The sequence below is a fragment of the Chiloscyllium punctatum genome, chromosome 39 (genome assembly GCF_047496795.1).
Source record: "Chiloscyllium punctatum isolate Juve2018m chromosome 39, sChiPun1.3, whole genome shotgun sequence".
In the NCBI taxonomy this organism is placed as follows: Eukaryota; Metazoa; Chordata; class Chondrichthyes; order Orectolobiformes; family Hemiscylliidae; genus Chiloscyllium; species Chiloscyllium punctatum.
Genome location: NC_092777.1, coordinates 55,668,127 through 55,688,535, shown reverse-complemented (window position 1 = coordinate 55,688,535; position 20,409 = coordinate 55,668,127). Strand labels below are relative to the sequence as shown.

At 39.2% G+C, this 20,409-nt stretch overlaps 1 protein-coding gene across 1 annotated transcript in view; it reads right to left on the bottom strand.

Annotated features, from left to right (window-relative positions):
* rptor (regulatory associated protein of MTOR, complex 1) overlaps positions 1-20,409 on the bottom strand; it is a 392,084-nt gene that overhangs the window by 9,751 nt on the left and 361,924 nt on the right. Inside the window, exons 29-32 of the mRNA XM_072558758.1 lie at positions 16,660-16,766; positions 7,791-7,918; positions 5,643-5,729; positions 5,109-5,225 (exon numbers count right to left, since the gene is read on the bottom strand). Of these exons, the coding sequence (XP_072414859.1) occupies positions 5,109-5,225; positions 5,643-5,729; positions 7,791-7,918; positions 16,660-16,766 (439 nt within the window). The remainder of the gene's footprint in view (positions 1-5,108; positions 5,226-5,642; positions 5,730-7,790; positions 7,919-16,659; positions 16,767-20,409) is intronic.

Genomic DNA, 20,409 nt, shown 5'->3' with positions numbered 1-20,409 from the left:
AATGCATATAAGAGACAAATGTAACGAGGCTTCAGAAGGAAGTGCGCTCTAAATAAGAGACCATAAAACATAGGGACAGAAATTAGGCCATTCAGCCCATCGAATCTGCTCCAGCATTCAATCATGGCCGATATGTTTCTCATCCCTATTCTCCGTCTTTCTCCCCATAACACTTGATTCCCTTGATAATGAAGAACCTACCTATCTCAGTCTGAAATACACTCACTGGCCTCCACAGTCTTCTGTGGCAGTGGATTGCACAGATTCACCACTCTCTGGCTGAATGTTACACTCTCCAGAATGCTGGCTTCTGCCATGCAAAAAAACTCTAATAAAAGGAAGGACTCACCACAATGCTGCCTGACCTGCTCAGTGTTTCCAGCGTTTTATCTTCCTCCCGAAGACTGCAAGCAACTTAAGTGCTTGTTTTAAGATTACTCTCAGATGCCTAACACAAAACAGTAGCAATCTGAATGCAGAAACTACAAAGGAGGACTGAAAAAGGCAAGAGGAGGGGCAAAGCTAGTTATGAGTATAAACTAGCAAGTCAAAGAGGGATCCCAGCTGTCTCTTTCATACACATGTATTTGGCGGGGGGGGGGGAGCTGTCTCTTTCATACACATGTATTTGGCGGGGGGGGGGGAAAGGAATGCTCAAAGTCGAGAATTAATCTACTCCAAATGGGATGCAACCAAAGTTATTAACAGGAGTCAGAATGGGGACAGTGGAGGCTCTGGCCACAATCTTCTCATCCCTCCTTTTTACTGGAATTGTGCCAGAGGACTGCCAATGAACTCGTGTTGAAAAAGGTGAGCAGGATAAACTGTGTGTAGGTCAGTCAGCTTAACATTGTTAGTAAGGAAACCTTTAAAGACAATAATACAAACTAAAATTGACTGTAGTTTGGAAAAACATAAAGTTAAAAAGTGATAAATTATTAATGGTAAATCATATTGACTAAGCAGATTGTGGAAGGAACAGAGAGGGATGAGAGGGATATGCATATCAACTTACAAAAGGCATTTGATGAAGTACATAAGAGATTTACTCACAAAATTTAAGACCATTGATTAAAGGGCTAATGGCAGTGAAGATACAAAGTTAGCTAAAGTTCAAAAGTAGAATTGTGACAGACAGTTGTTTTTCTGACTAAAGAAAACTGTACAATGGTAACCCCAATGGTTGGTGTTAGGGCCATTGCTCTTTTTGATGTTGATTCACGATTTGGACCCTCAAATAGAAGAGATTATTTCAAGGTTTTTTATATTATCAGATGAAGTAAATAGTGAGGAAGATGGTAAAATAATTCAGGATGAGACTGAAAATAGATCAACATGCTGGTACATGAAATTTAAAGCAGAAAAGTGCCCAGTGATGCATTTTGGTAGTCTAGGGAACTATAAGTTAAATGGTCCAATCTTAAAGTCTGTGGAAGAACAGGGAAGTTTGCTGTGTATTTACAGAAATCTTTGAGGTGGTTCAAGAGGTTAAGAAGTTGTTTAAATAAGTAAATAAGATCATTAGCTTCATAAACAGAGACATAAAATACAAAAGTGAGGAAGTGATACTAAACCTTGATAAGTTACTAGTAGGTCCCACCTAGTGTTCTGAGGAAGGGTCACCAGACCCAAAACGTGAACTGTCATTTCTCTTCATGGATGCTTTCAGAGTAGCTGAGCTTTTCCAGCAATTTCTATTTTTGTTCCCAGCTAGTGTATTGTGGACAATCAAAGCTTAGAATTTGTGAAAGGTGATTTACTAGAAATGTGTCCAAAATGTCTGATTTTGGTTTGGTGGCAAGACTAGAGAAGTTAGATTTGCTCTCCATAGAGCTTGAAGGTTAAAGGGTGATTTAACAGAGTTTTTGAAAAGACTAAGTAACCAGATGACACAGATTTAAAGGTAAGCAGTAAAAGAACCAGATGAGAAGACAGCTTTTTTGGTATGCAGTGAATTATAATGATCTAGAGAATTCTGCTGATACTGCGGTGGAAGCAGATTTAATAATAACTTTCAATAAGGAACTGGATAAATATTTGAAGCAAAGGTTTTTGTAGGCAACGGGGGAGTTGGGCTAATTCAACAGTTCTTTCAAATAGCCTCACTTACAGGATAATTCTATGAAAAATAGCATTTTATGCACAAGAATTCAAACATTAACTAAACTGAATTTTAATTTCTCAATTTAATATTCAAAAAATGCATAAAAAGGACTTTGTGAGGACATTATGGCTTTCTTCTAAAAAGCTAAACTCAATCTTAAGTACAATTTAGATTATAAAATGATTTCACAGTCTAACACTGGCTCGGTTTTAAAATGTACGAGTCTGTGCTTTTACATGTATGCATGGTTGAATAGCTAAGAAAATCAGATTATTTCAGCAACATCAGTAAATGTATAAAGACAGCAATTCTTTGCTCAGCTTTGCATTTATAATAGAGAGAACACTGAACATTAGCTGTCATTTATTCAAAAACTCATTGCACTCGAGTCCTTGAGCAACTGAGGAAAGCTGACATTTCTCTCTTTTATTGTGAAGACATTGTGTACTTAAAAACTGCTAACCTTTAGGAAAAAAAAAGGCAACTCAAAACTGTAAAAGGGGCCAGAAAAGGATGGAGATCTGGTAAACATAACCATACCTTCAGTACAGAGTGATACAAATAAAAGACCATTGATCGAATATATCTTTCTACTAGATTCTGCATTCATAATGAGAAGTTTAAAAATATACACATCCAAACTTGGACTGCCACTGAAAGTATGTTGACTTATGGGCAGGAAACAGAGAATGAGGTTAAGGAGTTCTTTTTCAGATTAGTGATCAGTGGAGTTCCACAGGGATCAATACTGGGGCTGGAAATGTTTACAATACATAAATTAATGACTTGGAAAAAGTGAACGCACTGTAGTCAAATTTGCAGATGCCGTGAAACTAAATGGAAAGGTAGGTTGAGAGAGAGAAAGAGAGAGAGAGAGATACAAATGGTTTAGAGAGATACAAATGATTTAGAGAGATGTAATGGAAGTTATGTAAGTGGGAAAAAAGTTGGCATGTGGAGTATTATGTGGGAAAATGTGAAGTTGTTCATTTTGGAAGGGAGAAAAAAAGAACTAAATATATTTGAATGGGGAAAACTGCATAAAGCTGCAACACAAATGGACTTGGGGATACTTATACACGAAACATAGCTAGCACACAGGTGCAGCAGGTAATCACACAGGCGAATGGAATGTTGGCCCTTATTTCAATGAGGTTGGTGTATAAGAGTAAGGGAGTCTTACTGCAACTTTACAAGATGCTGGTGAGACCACATCTGGAGAACTGCGAACAGTTTTGGCTCCCTTATTTAAGGAAAGATTTCATTTCATTGGAGACAGTTCAGAGAATGCTCACAAAGATGATCCTCAGTGTGGAAAGGTTGTCTTATGGATAAAGATTAAACAGGTTGGGACTCTACCCACTGGAATTTAGAAGAATGAGGGGGGATTTCATTGAAACATATAGTGGGCTTGACAGGGTAAATGCTGAGCCAATGTTTCCCCTCATGGGTGAGCATAAGACTAGAGGGCACAGCCTCAGAATAAAGAGGCACCACTTTAATGTAGAGATGAAGAGGAATTTCTTCTCTCAGAGGGTTGAGTCTCTTTGGAAATCCTTGGCACAGAGGACTGTGGGGGCAGAGTCCTTGTGCACATTTAAGGTTGGAATAGATAGATTCTTGACCAGTAGAGGAATCAAAGGTTATATGGAAAGCTGAAAATGTGTTGCTGGAAAAGCGCAGCGGGTCAGGCAGCAAGCATCCAAGGAGCAGAAGAATCAACGTTTCGGGCATGAGCCCTTCTTCAGGCTCATGCCCGAAACGTCGATTCTCCTGCTCCTTGGATGCTGCCTGACCTCCTGCGCTTTTCCAGCAACACATTTTCAGCTCTGATCTCCAGCATCTGCAGTCCTCACTTTCTCCCGGTTATATGGAAAGGGCAGGAAAGTGGATGTGAGGAATATTAGTCTTACTGAAAGGCTGAGGGATTGCTGTCCCTATTTCTTATGGTCTTAGTGGAGGTTGCAGAACTGCCACAAACCATTCAAAAAAAGATAGTGGATTCTAGATGCTACCAAGTAAAAATAATGCAAGTGTAAAGTCTCCCAGTGTTTCTCTGCCAGAGGTGCAGGTGCCCTTGAGACCAGAAAATGGTTCTCACATTTCTAAAATGAAGAAAAATATGTAAAATAATAGTTTTTGATACATGTTATTTTGCAACAACCATACAAAATTACTCAAATTATGGAGCAAGATTATATTTCCAAGTTCCTTCTAAAGGCAAAAACAGCGGCAAAATGGACCCTTATTTTTATTCATTCATGGGATGTGAGCATCCTGGCTGCGCCAGCATTTATTGTCCATCTCTCAGTACACTTGAGATGTCAGAGAGCTGCCTTCTTGAACCACTGTGGTTCACGTGATGTAGGTACGCCCAAAATTCTATGAGGAAGGGACCTCTGGGATTTTGACGCAGTGACACTGAAGGAACGGTGATATATTTCCAAGTCAGGATGGTTAGTGGTTTGGAGAGGAACATTAAGGTGATGCGCCAATGTATCTGCTGCCCTTGCCCATCCAGACAGTAGCAGTCATGGATTTGGAAGGTGACGCCTAGGGAATCTTTGCAAATTTCTGCTGTGCACCTTGTAGATTGTACAGAGTGCTGCTTATGAACATTGGTGGTGGAGGGACTGGATGCTTGTGGATGTGCTGCCAATCAAGTGGTCTGCTTTGTCCTGGATGGCGTCAAGCTTCTTGAGTATTGTTGGAACTCCAGGATTGAAGCTTATTCTAAAGTAGACAGACCATATTCTAAACCAGCACTCATTCTTCACATAATTCTGTCATGTCAGACCAATCAGTATCGAGGGCTGTAATTATGACAGGAGCACAGAGTTGATTTAGGAACTAGGACAAGGTAATTGAGGTTAGGTTAGAACCACAGCTAGCATTACCATATAAGTATTTATGCTCTACAAATGCAAAGTGGATAAAGCTCCTAGACAGACAGCTCTCCTGATGAAAATAATATTTTCCGTGCTGACTATTTGAATTCACTTACCAAGCATACAGATTTGCTTGCGGATGAAAGTCCAACGCTGTCAATCCTTTTACAGTCTGAATTACATTCACTGACTCAGGCATCCGCGGGTCAAAAAATCGCACATCTCCATTTACACTTAATTGAACAGAGAAGAGCACATTAAGCTGACACAAATTACTCAGTTAGGCAACGTGCAAGAAATGGGATCATAGTATGGTGGTAAGAAAATATAACTAGAACACTTAATATTTCACTAACTTTATCATTCAATTACTGGATTATGTATGAGCTTTTTCGGTGATGGGACACCATGTGATGCCAAATTCAATTAAAAAACAAAGATCTCACCTCCCTGATGAATATGTCCATTAAAAAAAATTGAAGGTATTTTTAATTAATCACTAGCATTGCATCAAACTTAATGATTTACAGTATATTACAAACACAAAACCCATCATGAATGCAATTATATCTACACATGATAGATCTTTACAGTTCAAATACGTAATCCAACTCTAAATAAACAGTATAGAAATATCAATCCTTTATTACCTCACAGTGATGATATTGCCTTCAGGAGACTTCTGTAGATAGGTTTTAACCACCCATGCAGCATGTTCCCTGTAAGTCATTACACGGCTGTAAAATAAAATCCATGTCAATAACCAAAGTGCAATTCCCACTCACAGGCAAAGAATACGAAATACTGCATTCACCAAGAGCTGAACAAATGTTAAAGATAATGACTGCAACAGCTTCACATTTAGTACCCAGTGTTAACATTAATTATTCTCAGGACAGGCATAACTTACCTAGATGTAACATCATATGCCCATTACATATCCCCAAGATGCAACTTAAAGATTCACTCTTTCGCATGGTGATATTTTAATTTCTTATCCTATAGCATGCCAGAAAAACTAATCATTTAGCAGTGTGTTGTGAAATTGTGCCCAACAGGAACTGGAGTTAAATCTTAAGCAAATGAACTTCACTTCCAACTGGTATAATGCCAGGAAAGCGGCCACTCCTGTGTTCGCTTTTTTACTTTGGTTCAGAACAAAAAGACAGTATTGCTAGCAACTACTATACACTGTTCAGTCACAGGTGTTCAAAAAGAGCATTAAGGAAATCATACAACTTTTAAACAATTGAGAGGAAACTAAAAAACAATTATTGTAACCTGAATCTTCAGGATTTTTAAAAACATAAATGGAACTCACCACTGCCAGTAGCCTGGTTCAAAGCCAGCACTCTGGCTTCATTCAGCAGACATAAACTATCCAGTGAAGAAGTGTGCATTATCACAGGTGGTGGTTTTCAGATAAGATAAACTGAGGTTCCAGCTGCCTGCGCTGGGTGTTTGAAACGAAGCCATGGTGCCTCAAAGAGGAGCAGTAGAATTCTGTCACTGGCTTACCCAGCTAATATCATTGGAAATTATTAGGTGTTTACTTATCTCAGCATCATCATCATTTATCAAAGTAACAACAATCACCACATTTTAAACAATTAATTAGTGGTGAAGTGTTCTCTGACGCCCTGACAATGGAGAAGAAATTTTACTCAAGAATTATGATTCATCTCCCTTGTTGAAACGTGGCTTAATTATCTTGTGATGCAATTGGCTTTGCACAGCTGTATGCAGCTAAATTAGGTTTATTACCCTGCCTCAATTACTACCTACTGCTTTCAATTCCATTTCCCCACATAGCTGGGCTCTGTAACCTTTCAAACTCAGTTGAATTTCACTTTTGCTCCTTCACAATCTGAAGTAAACGTCTAAAATTATACTGAATGTGACTTATCTAACAGAACAAACATAAAAATGAAATATAGTATTGACGAAACATAACAGATGCTAGAATAAAGCATGTAGCTAGATAACAACTGAATAAGAGAAGATTAGAAACTAATTTCTAGCTTTGAATAGCTAATAAAAAAAATGAGATTTCAAATGCTATTGAAAAGAACACACAATAAAGACATTCCTTTCAAAGGAATTCTTCTATAGCAATCTTCTTTCTCTCGAAAGAATGTGGCTAAAAATCTGGCTCAAATTATCAAAAAGAAGTTGTTAATTTTTAGATTAAATTGGCAACATAATCAATCTTTGTTGTTTAGAAAAAGAAAATTTACGGAAAGCAGTACTGATTTCTGAAATCATTGGGTAAAAATTTCATCCTGATAAAGCCAATTGGCACCATGCTAACACTGCAATTTGAATTTCTACTACCGGTAGTGTCCTGACCACAAGACAAATTTTCTGTGAATAAGTCCCACAAGAGTGAGCAACATGCATAATATTGGAGGGTACATAGAAACTTACACACAAGCAGTTATTTTTGAAGAGATATTTATCTGAACACTCCATATTCCCCACTAGTCTGTATGAGCCACCTGCTTAGAACATTAATGGCTAGAAAACATGGGTACTTTAATCTACATTTCAACTTTTGGTAATGATCAGAAGCAAAATTCACTGCAGAAACAGTGGCTGTGCTGGTACAGCAGCAACAAAGCAAGTTAAATTCCAACCACTTAGCCATGCTGCACAATGTCATAGAATCATAGAGATGTACAGCATGGGAACAGACCCTTCGGTCCAACCCGTCCATGCCGACCAGATATCCCAACTCAATCTAGTCTCACCTGCCAGCACCCAAGATTTAAAAAACAAACACCTGAACTGAAACCTACCATTCACTGGGAGCCATTCTCCGGTCGTAGATGCGGACTGAGCCATCGCCAAGGCCACTCACTATTAGGGAACGAGTAGAATCACAGGAAAGACTCGTCACACAACTGTCTGCCCCAGTTGGAATATCCTACAGAACAAACAAGACACTTCTTGATGCTTAAAAGAAAATGATGCTGGCACCAAATAGAAAGAAGAAAACACATTTTTAAATACAGCCCTTCAGATTCTCAAGATATGTCAAAGGAATGAAGAACTTGGAAAGAGAGTCACTTTTAATCTGTAATTTAAAAAAAACTGGATGACACCTTGTGCACAGTAGGTTCCACAACAGCGAATGAGATGAACAATTTTAATATGTGGTCCTCCTGGTTGATGGAGGCATGTTGAGCCAGACACTGGAGTTAACACCATGGAGTTTAATCTTATTTCTGTCCTTCAAAAGGACTAAAAACTCAGTTACCATAGAATTCAGATAAGAGGTTCAGATTTTAATTTCTTGCCTGCACTAGGTTCTGCTTTTCAGACAGGCATAACATAATTTAAGTACACATTCAAAGTTTTTCAGACTCACTGCAGGCAATTTTGAAGTAGACAAAAACAGAGGTAGTACAGATATTGTTGCGGTGCATATTTAAGAAAACAATTGAAACATACCCGAAAGCTTTTTCTCCCGTCAAATGAGGATGATGTGAACGAACAGAAAAAAAATTTACAAAACCATCGGAATAAGTGGTTCACTGCTAAACAGTGAATATAATTTCTCTCTGTTGTAAGAATTAACATCTTTGAGCTCCCTATCAGCTATACAGAACTGTGTGGATTGGTATTTTAGTTTAGCAATGAAAACAAAACTTTGAAAAAAAATCTATATCCAATAATATTAGAAGGTGGACCTTACAAAATCTTGACAATCTGCATCAATGAAGATTGTAATAAACTAACAATTATGTGCTGTAATTGGAGATAAATTCATTGACCAAGACCTGCATGATACATTAATTAGCAAGATGTTACACAAAGCAGCAGAAACTAAATATATGGCTTTCAGAACAGAATTGAGAAAAGTGGTTACTGTGAGATAATTATGTCATTTGTATTAAGTTTCATATTATCAATTTTGCTATGCCAAGTAATGCATAATGTAGTGCTATGCTATGCACCATTGCTTTAAGTCCCACTATTCCACAGGTCACTACAGAAAATTTGAATGTTTGTAAGTACTTACAAAAGCTTATCCCTCTAAATATGTCTGAAATACTCATGGAAAGACTGCACGTACACACTTTGTAGCAACTGGTTTTCTGAAGAAAAAACATGCTTTGGCCAAAAGGATTTTTATTTAAAAGGTGAAAGGATAAAGTGCAGAATGTTCTGAAGTCTGTTGCTGATATTCTGACACGTGAGATCAACTCATTAATAAGAAACATTGTCTCTGGAATCTTTCAGACACAGTTCGCTCAGGTCATACAACATTGAGAAGTTCTTCCAATCATGCAAGTTTCATCCTGAACTTAACAACAGGGTTATTTCGGAAATAGGACAGACTATTGTCCCCAATGCACCTGGAATTAATGAACTGTTTCAAAGCCACTCACTGTTTCAATAGTGTTATGATCCCAGCTTATGTTATTACCAAACACATCAGGGCCCAGATTGAAATCTGGCTTGATAGATCATATTTTGTTTCGGTTATTTAAGGGAGGTGGGTTTTTTTTAGTGAAACAAGTTGCAATGTTGATGTGATCTCTAACACTAAATCAAACATTTATTATGCAAAATAAATCAAAATAATAGAAACTTAACCAAAATAAAAGTAAAATGTAACCAAATTATTTGCATAAAGCACAATTTATATAATTTCAAAATATGTGGTAAAATGTTTGAGAGAAGATTTGTAGCTCGGGTGCTTGTTGTTGTGGTTCTGTTCGCCGAGCTGGGAATTTGTGTTGCAGACGTTTCGTCCCCTGTCTAGGTGACATCCTCAGTGCTTGGGAGCCTCCTGTGAAACGCTTCTGTGATGTTTCCTCCGGCATTTATAATGGGTTGTCTCTGCCGCTTCCGGTTGTCAGTTCCAGCTGTCCGTTGCTGTGGCCGGTATATTGCAGAGACAACCCACTATATATGCCGGAGGAAACATCACAGAAGCGCTTCACAGGAGGCTCCCAAGCACTGAGGATGTCACCTAGACAGGGGACGAAACATCTGCAACACAAATTCCCAGCTTGGCGAACAGAACCACAACAATATGGTAAAATATAATCCCATCTACAACAACATGATTAGTTTACAATACTCAAATGAGAGTATTGTAAACTTCTCTACCATAGCTATAAGATTGACTTAATGGTTTCTTTCAATTCCTGATCTTGGAGAATTTGATAACCTCTTTCATGAGAATTCATACAACTGAACTTAAACCTTCCTAGCTTCAAATAATCCCCTTTGTTTGACTGAAACACTTCTGGTCTGGAATTTTCAATAAAACCCTTACACTGAGGTAACTGTTTTCTAACTTTTCTGAACTTATGCCTTTTCTCTTGGAGAAACTGCTTCACATACTTAACTTCAACCAGGACTTCTACAAATTGAAATCAAAGGCTTTTCAAGCTATGGAATTTTCCCTTAGCAAAGAAAACAAAACCAATTCCTGATGCTTTTAACTAATTTTAAACTAAACCTTAAAGAGCAAACTAATGCTCTTTAACATTTACTCTGTCTGCAAATGAAACTATCCTAAAGCAAACAAATTTCTGTTATCATCCCAAGAGATTCCCATTTCACTCATGCGGTTTATTTTAAAACCTCCAGAAATACTGCTAATTATACATACACACAAATGAAAGCTCACATGGCACTAGTTCAAAATCCAAACTCTCAAAATAATATTAAAATGTAAATAAATCAGATACCTTACATTACAACAATCTCCACTAGGATCTATAGCAGAGCTAGCACCTGTTACATGATATCTAGAAAGCCATTTTTAAACATTTCCAAAGTTCATACCTTTCAAATGACATATTCACTCCAGACATTTGAACAAAACTTGAAGTAAATTAATTTTTCTACAATCATACAAAACACAAGTTTCAAAAAATTGTAAATACAGGTATGCTGATTTATTTTGCAACAGTAGATATACCTAAGCCAGTGATTCTGGCTGCTTGATGAAGGAAAATCAACTGGTAATAATGTCCTAACATTTAGGATTGTTGCTGACATGGTTAAGCAATTGGCAGTTCACCAAATACAAAGGAAATCAATTTTCATTCATTCATTCATTCGTTCATTTCTAGGATGTGAACATTGATACGTTGGCCAACATTTAATCCTTATTGCTGTGAAAAGGTGGTTGCCTGCTGCCTTCTTGAACTGCTGCAGTCCATGCGGTGTTGTTACAGTAACAGTTCTGTAAGGGAATGAGTTCCAGGACTTTGATTCAATGACGCTAAAAGGTGATGTAATTCCAAGTCAGCATGGCGTAGGATTTGGAAGGGACCTTGCAGGTAATGGTGTTCCCATATATTAGTTGCCCATGTCCTTCCATGTGGAAGCAGTTGTGGATTTGGAAGGCACTGGTCTAAACTATTGCAGTTCACCTTGTTCACAGCACAGACAAAAACCATTCTGCATTGATGACGGAGGATATAAACATTGAAAGTATTAGGTATTCTGACAATCAAGTAGACCACTTTTGCCTGGATGGTGTCAAGTTTCTTGTGTGTTGCTGGACATTCTCTTATCCTGGCAAGTAAAGTGCATTCTATCATACTCTTGACTTGTGCCTTGCACATGCTTTGGTGCGACAAGAGTTGAGTTAGTCACCATGGAATTCCAAATCTCCAACCTGCTCCTGTGCAGAGTATTTATTTGGATGATTCAGTTCAGCCTCTGGTTAAATACAAACCTAAGGAAATTGATAGAGGGAGATTTAGCAATGTTAATACCATTGAATACTAACAGATGCTGATTAGATTCTCTCTTGTTGGGGGTGGTCATTGCCACGCACTTGAGCAGCATACGTGTTTCTTGCCACTGATCAGCTCATAGTCCAAGTGTTACTCCATATTGATATGGGCTGTTACAATATCCGAGGAATTGCCAATGGTTTTGGACTTAATGATGGAGGGAAGGTCATTGACAAAGTATTGAGGTTGACTGGGTATAGGACGTGACCCTGAGGAACTCCCGCAGAGGTATTCTTGGAATAAGGTTTAGCTTCCAACAACCAGAAAACATTTTCCTTTGTGTTAGTTATGATCCGAACCAGCAGAGAATTTTCCCCAACTCTCACTGCCTGCAGTTTTGCTAGGCTTCTACGAGGCCAAACTTGGTAAAGTGTTGCCTTTAAAGCAAGAGTAGTCATCATTACTTTTCCACTCAAATTCAGATAATTTGTCCATGTTTGGACCAAGATGACGATAAGATGAGGAGCTTCGTAGATCTGACAGAATCCAAATGCAGGCATCGATGAATAGATCATTGTTTACTAAGAGCCAGTTTCTTAGTGCTTTGATGCCATTATCCATCATCCTGCTGAAGATTGAACATAAACTGATGGGCATCAATTGGCTGAGTTACATTTGTCTCACGACATGTGGACAGGGTGTACCAGGGAAATGCCCCTTGCTACCTTAGTGCCAGTCTTGAAACTGTACTGATAAAACTTTGCTTGAGGTGCAGCTACATTCAAAGTCATCAGCACTATTCCTAGAAAGTTGTTAGTGCCCGTGGGCTTGCAGTATTCAGTCTTCTCAACTGTCTCATGAATGAATCAAATTGGTTGAAGGATGACAGCTGTGAAACTACAACTTCAGGAAGAGACCAAAACTAGTTGTTGAGTTCATCACACTCCTGGCCAAAAATGCTTCAACATGATTTTGATTTCCAATACTCCTGGGTCGCCACAAAAGTTATTGATTTAGTCAAAGTACAACAAGTCCCAATTTCCCCGTTTGATGGAATCAGGTTAACAAAAAACATCATACTTAACAAGAATAACTGTTTATGACAAATAGTTTGTCTGTGTCTAGAACCTATGAATTTTCAACATATAGTTCTACTGGTTGAAAGTTTAATCCCCTTTTAAACTGCCACACACCACAGGCACTGAAACAAAATAAAAACATTGGTGTTTTGGGTAGAGTGAAAGAAACTGGGAAACAATTCAACAGAGCTAGTTCATAGGTTTTGAAAAGGTGTTTATGTTGCTTCCCAAGACTTACTGTTCTTCAGGTTCTTTCATTTCTGCTCAGGATCTACTGGGCAATTGACACACTAACTACTTGAAAAAGGCAACAGCTTACAGCAACAGGTGGGAGAAAATAACTGGTCTTCTTCATGCTTCAGGTACTATAGAAAAATAAAGACATTGGATCGGCTCTCCTAGAAGTCTGGAGACCTCACCCCTCTCTATGGTAAATACCAAAACTGTTCACCTGCCCAGGAGCCAGAGGACTGTTGTTCAACTTCCAACATCCATGACAGGTCACATTTATACAAACCGATTAGCAGTCTGTTGCTGGGCAAACCTCACTTTGTACAATTAGACATTGGTGCCAGGTTGTCACATCTCTCTTCACCACTGCTTAAAGCAGCAGTGTGAACACAATTCACAATGAGATCCAGCAACTTAAAAGTGCAGCAATTCCTTCGACAATCTTTGACTTTGAAACCGTCCTTTTCCCATTTCAGCCCACAATCAAAATAAAGGCCAAATAAAAATACACAGTCTTTACAATCTAACTATTCTGTAAAAACCTTCACGATACTGTTGGTTCTTTTAAATCTGTGTAAACAATTTCTCTCCTGTTTATTCTGCCCAGATTCCTTGTGGTTTATTAACACCTTAATCAAACATTCTTTCAACCTTGTCTTCCCACAAGAACACCAATTTCTCCAATTTACCCAAGCAACTGATGATTCTCAAACCTAGAACCAATCTCTTAAAACTTTTCTGGACCCCTCTGTAAAACCTGCGCATTCTTCATTAAAGTATGTTGTTCAGAATCGGATACAATGACCCTGTTGAGCCCAAACCAGCATTTTAAAGGCTTACCATAATTGGTAACTGCAAAACAAAAGAAAGTACTAAAGGAGTTTCTATCAGGCAGGGACTGATAAAACAAGAAAGCAAACTGCTCCACTGCATTGATTAATTCAACACCAAACAGGGTACCAACTACAGCATGAAATCATGACCAAACAGACCAACAACTGGAAACTATTGTGGCCTTAAATGTTTTTTTCCTTCTGTTTGCCAAGGCTTTAGAATAGCCAACTGGCACTTAGAAAGAGGAACATGCAAGCTGTGAATGTGATTTATTGTTACAGGTTTAGGAGCAAAGCTATGTATTAACACACTACTAGACTACAATTCCCATAGTTTTACAGTACATAACTAGAATTTACACATTTGACAGAAATTCCCAACAACAAACCAATACATGCAATAGGAATACGACTACACAGCGAAGAATGCAAAGCTGATCCGCCAGGGGAATCCCAAGCAGTTTAAATAGTTTTGAGACCCAGATACAACTTTGAGAATACAAAATGCACTGGGTGCATAGTCCATAGAAACACCTGAAACATTAAACATAGTTCCTGGCATTCCAACATGCTGCCTAAGTCCTGTAATTTGAGAAAAGTGACTGGATTTTATGGACGCATTGGGTCTCAGCTATTGACTGGAGATGCAGAAAGAGAAGAGTGGCATTTCCTCTGGGAAGACCCATTGGCATTAAATGCTACTCAAGCACTTAAGCAGCCAGTGGTAGCCTCTCCTGAAAGTTAGTATCCTGGGGCACATATTACACGTGCTGAAGGCTGCTAGCCAGTCAGAAACCAAACAGTTCCTCTGGACACAGCAGGATCAACGTGGGGGCCCTAGCTTCTGCTGGAAGCATATCTATGGGGACCTAGGCCACAGGTAAGTAATGGTGGAAGATGCTTTGTGGGAGAGCAGGGTACAAGTTGCAGGGTGAAGAGTGAATGGATGTCAGCAGCAGGCTACGGCACTGGATCTCAGCGGTTATAGAGTCATAGAGATGTACAGTATGGAAGCAGACACTTCGGTCCAACCCGTCCATGCCGACCAGATATCCCAACCCAATCTAGTCCCACTGCCAGCACCCGGTCCATATCCCTCCAAACCCCTCTTAAATGGTGCAACTGTACCAGCCTCCACCACTTCCTCTGGCAGCTCATTCCATACACGTACCACCCTCTGTGTGAAAAAGTTGCCCCTTAGGTCTCTTTTATATCTTTCCCCTCTCACCCTAAACCTATGCCCTCTAGTTCTCACACTATTTCCACAAGACATGCACACAGACCTTCCCACTGGATTGATATCAGTAGTAGTGGGTTGAGGCCCTTTATTAGTTATTAATTGGCCACTTAAGGGCCTCATTTTGCATGGATTTAGTGGTCAACAAGGAACTTCCTGCCACTGACTTTATTTTGGTAAAGGCAGGCAGGAGACGGGGTTCAGGCATGTCACCAACTTCCCTAATTCAAAGCTCTCCCCATCTCCAAAATACCATGTGAGAAACTGTAAAATGTTCATATTTCAGAAAATCAAAATTAGCTGCCACCTTATTATTATACATATATTGATGAACAAAGCTCAGGATTTTCTATGTCTGACATGGATTCATGACAAACATATCTTTGCTGCTACACAATTCTTAGCTGAAGGACTTTCCCCGAGAAGCGAATGCCTTTGGTCAATGTAGACTATGGCATTCTCAGAATCTGCTTGCTAGCTGACAAAGGTGTAGAGCATGTACACCTATTAGGAACAAAGGCCACTCAAACAGCCTGTCAATTGTTCACCTTAAGCAACAATAATGAAATTGCTTTTTGAAGATCTCTGTTGGGCATCGTTGCATTTCAGTTTGAAAAAATATCGATGTCAGGGACTCTTCTGAAACAGCAACATTTAATAAAAACAATGTAAAACAATTACTGCAGATGCTGGAAACCAGATTCTGGATTAGTGGTGCTGGAAGAGCACAGCAGTTCAGGCAGCATCCGAGGAGCAGTAAAATCGACGTTTCGGGCAAAAGCCCTTCATCAGGAATAAAGGCGGAGAGCCTGAAGGTTGGAGAGATAAGCTAGAGGAGGGTGGGGGTGGGGAGAAAGTAGCATAGAATACAGTAGGTGAGTGGGGGAGGGGATGAAGGTGATAAGTCAAGGAGGGGGGTGGAGTGGATAGCTGGAAGAGAAGAATAGACGGAAAAGAAGATAGGCAGGTAGGACAAGTCATGGGGTCAGTGCTGAGCTGGGAGTTTGAAACTAGGGTGAGGTGGAGGAAGGGGAAATGAGGAAACTGTTGAAGTCCACATTGATGCCCTGGGGTTGAAGTGTTCCGAGGTGGCGAGTTTGTTTCGGAACACTTCAACCCCAGGGCATCAATGTGGACTTCAGCAGTTTCCTCAATTCCCCTTCCCCCACCTCACCCTCGTTCCAAACTTCCAGCTCAGCACCGTCCCCATGACTTGTCCTACCTACCTATCTTCTTTTCCACCTATCCACTCCACCCTCCTCCCTGACCTATCACCTTCATCCCCTCCCCCACTCACCTATTGTACTCTATGCTGCTTTCTCCCCACCCCCACCCTCCTCTAGCTTATCTCTCCACCCTTCAGGCTCTCTGCCTTTTATTCCTGATGAAGGGCTTTTGCCCGAAACGTCGATTTTACTGCTCCTTGGATGCTGCCTGAACTGCTGTGTTCTTCCAGCACCACTAATCCAGAATTTAATAAAAACAAGCTGTGCATATACATGGTGGGGTAAACGCAGCCCAAAGTTTGGACTGCCTCATCACCTTTAATTAGCGAGATAATTCATGCAAGCAGTTTTTACCTGTACTTTTGTCTCTCGGTCTGTGTCCCAGATACGAATAATGCGGACATCTCCTGAAGTCATTAAGAGACCAGTCTCCTGCTCCCAGTCCACAACCATGCCAGCACCTGAAGGAAAGTAAAAAGCAGGTTCATCACTGGTTTAATATGATACATACTGTGCTGAGGTCAAGTCAGTCCCATAAGACATTTTTGCAGCATGTACTCATATGCAGTCAAGTTCCAGTGTTTAAATATGGTGAGCCAACAATTCTGACTGAAAACCTGAAATTTGCAAGCATTTGATCTTTTAAATATGACAACCATTTGATTAAAAAAAGGTTAGGCTTGATATAGGTACATATTTAGAGCAAACCCAATCTATACTAAAAAGTCTTGTTAATTTTCCTGTACTATCTGCAATGTTGTGCAAAACTTTCCAAATTACAGCAAGGAAAATGGGTTACCACACAACTGAGACAGCACGACTGAAGTGCTCCGAAATCAATTTCACAAATTGAGTTGTCCTTTCAACTACTGGATTAATGTATTTCCTTCCACTACTGTCCATTTCCTTATTTTAAAATATCATGGGTGACACAAACAAAATTTTGAAAAGGTTATTTTATATATTATGAGCAACAAGTGCATGGCACCTGGTCTCTTAATGACTTCAGGGATGAATGCATTGCTTTTCCCTCTACTTAGCTTGATTCGTATGAAAGCGCCCATTATTCATTCTTGATGAGCCTTGAACTGAATGGCTTCTTACAGCCATTTCTGAACAATTGAAAGTCAATCACATTGCTGTGGAGTCACATCTAGGCCAGTCCAGGCGAGGACGATAGAGTTTTTTTTCTAAAGGAGATGAACTAGAAGGGATTTCATGACAGTCAGTGATAGCCATCAAACTATGAGCATGGAGACTAACTCAATTCTACATTTTTATTAATTTTCATTTGAATTGCACCAGCTGTGACCAGCATTAACTGTGGTTCTTTGAGTCACAGATCTGATGATATCACCAATGCAACGTCATCTACCTGTAATGACCATTAATTCAGTCAGCTTTTTGTCCTCTGCATGTATACATTTTCAAATGTTTCAAAAATTCAAAATTATCCTCTTTACCAAAAGTACCTCTGTTCTCGATTAAGAACACAGTGTACACAATTAATTCCACAGAATCAGTAATTATTATTAGATTCTAATTTGAGATAAAGCAACTTATGTAATTAGCCAATGCCATATATACATCTTAAATTGCTGCGGTGTCATTCATAATTTGTGTTGGCTTTACATGTTGCAAATTTTCTGGATTCCTTTATTTTCCATCTACTCTGCTTGATTTGTGTGAAAGCCAGTTTCTCTCATCTGCTTGATAATATCTCCCATTTCCCGAGAGAGAATGTAAACATGCAGCCTATTTCCAACCATCTGTATGGGGCTTGCCTGAATTTCTTACAACGCTTGCCTAATTGTCTTTCCTGAAAGCAAGACACTTAGTTCAAATAAAATCAAAATGTTATTCTGCGAATGACAAGTATATACAGGTTGTCCATTTTGGGACACAGCACACAAGAACATTAATGACTTACATCCTGGGGTATTCCATCTTTAAAGGAACTACAAGATAAAATGAACTACCAAAGATAGAGTGTTTAAAATCCCTCAGGGCAGCCTACTTGCAGTGCATGCAGAGTGTGGGCAGGCAGTGCATTGAAGATTAGGGAATCCCTGTAGTACTCCGGATCTGTTGTTATAACTGACTAATTTGTAAAGCACTACCAACCACCCACACAAAATAAAATGTTCAGAATGCCAGAGCATAGCTCCTACACTATTCACAATGCATTGCTTCTGCAGGTTCATCTATTATAGTGAGTTATTTGGCATATTGCTTTGACTTGCAGTACTAATATTAAGGCTACGTATAATTAAGTATGTTCGTTCATCAAAAGGTATGCTCTTTCCAAAGTTAAAAATCACAACGTCAGGTTATAGTCCAACAGGTTTAATTGGAAGCACACTAACTTTCGGAGCATCGCTCCAAAAGCTAGCGTGCTTCCAATTAACCCTGTTGGACTTAACCTGGTGTTGTGTGATTTTTAACTTTGTACACCCCAGTCCAACACCAGCATCTCCAAATCATGCTCTTTCCAGTTAGGCATTTGAGTTATAGCCAGAGCACCACACCACTGAGAACTACTTGGATATTACTCGAAAATGGAATACCCACTTGTAAAAAGATAGTCTATTCCTTGCAGAATTTCAATCAAACTAGCTTTCCTAGAAATAATGGAATGTAATAATATTTTAATATGACCACCAGACAAGATATTTATTTAGTCTTTATTTGACTCCCTACAACTGCACAATTACAGTGCTGGAGATCATCTCAACTTTTCGCTTCACTGCTGTTTATCTTGCAGGAATGCCAGTGTGGAAGAGCTTTTGCCAACATTTCTGTCATAGTTTCAAACTGACTAATCACAGCTATTCTTATCTTATTCCCTTTTTGTTTGCAACATTTGTTTACAGACACTGTTCAAACAAAGTCCACACCCAACCTGCTCTATCTTTTCAGAAGCTGGTGGAGCTGTTTGTTTACAACTAGAGTTTTGATTTCATCATCATATTACACGATGCTCTATTCAGAGCACTGATTCTTGACTGGAATAGAACAGAATGAAGGTCTTGGGGCCTGTGGGGAGCATCTTTGCCTCTGAGCCAAAAACTCCAGCTGTAAATCCCATGAGTACATACAGTTCAGGATTGAATGCACACTAAATGCAATGGAGGCAGAGAAGGTTGATGAAACAAATACTCGGAATGAGCAGAGTGTCTTATGAGGAAATGCTGGTCAGGTTGGACCCGTATCCACTGGAGGAGAGAAGAGTAAGAGGTGATTTAATTAAAAAATATGAAATTCTAAGGGGTCTTTACAGCATTGATATGGAGAGGTTTTCTCCTATGGAAGAACCAAGGAATCGGGATCACTGTTGCAAAGATCACTATTTTAAAGTAGAAATTAGACTCTCTTTTTCCCTATTAGAAGGTGGTGGAGTCCTCAAATACATTTAAAGCAGATATAGATAGGAGGGCTTTTGCCCGAAACGTTGATTTCGCTGCTCGTTGGATGCTGCCTGAACTGCTGTGCTCTTCCAGCACCACTAATCCAGTATAGATAGATTGTTGTTAAGCAAGGGATGAAAGGTTATCAGGGATAGGGAGGAAATGGGTTTGAGGTTACAATCAAATCAACCATGATCTTACTAAATTGCAGATTGGGCCTGAGGGGCTGAATGGTCTACTTCTGCTCCTGATTTGCCTGTTCATAAGAGACTTTAAAAAAATTGATAACTTTGACTTGATTTAAGTAAATGAGGATTTAAATTATGGTTGGTTTAATTGTGGTTAGTTGTTAAACATATTTGCCGGGACAAGGGCTGTGTGGCTACATCAAAAATAAAGTTATTGGTTTATGGGTTTATTTGCTGTTTTAGAGATCAAGCTGAGGTGTGACAATGCTTTGTGGTAAATGGCTATTACTGAGGGCATGTGTTTTTTGTTAAAAAATGGTCTTTTGACTTTTTAGATGTAGGTGAGCCATTTTAAAAGAGATGATCTTACAAAGTGTTTGACACGGCAAAGGATCAATCAGATGACAGTGGGAAGTGAGGTTAGTAAAATGATCATTATGTTCAAAGAAACCAATCAAGAATTATGCATTTACTGCCTTCCCATCCCAGCTAGTGTGCTCCGAAAGCTA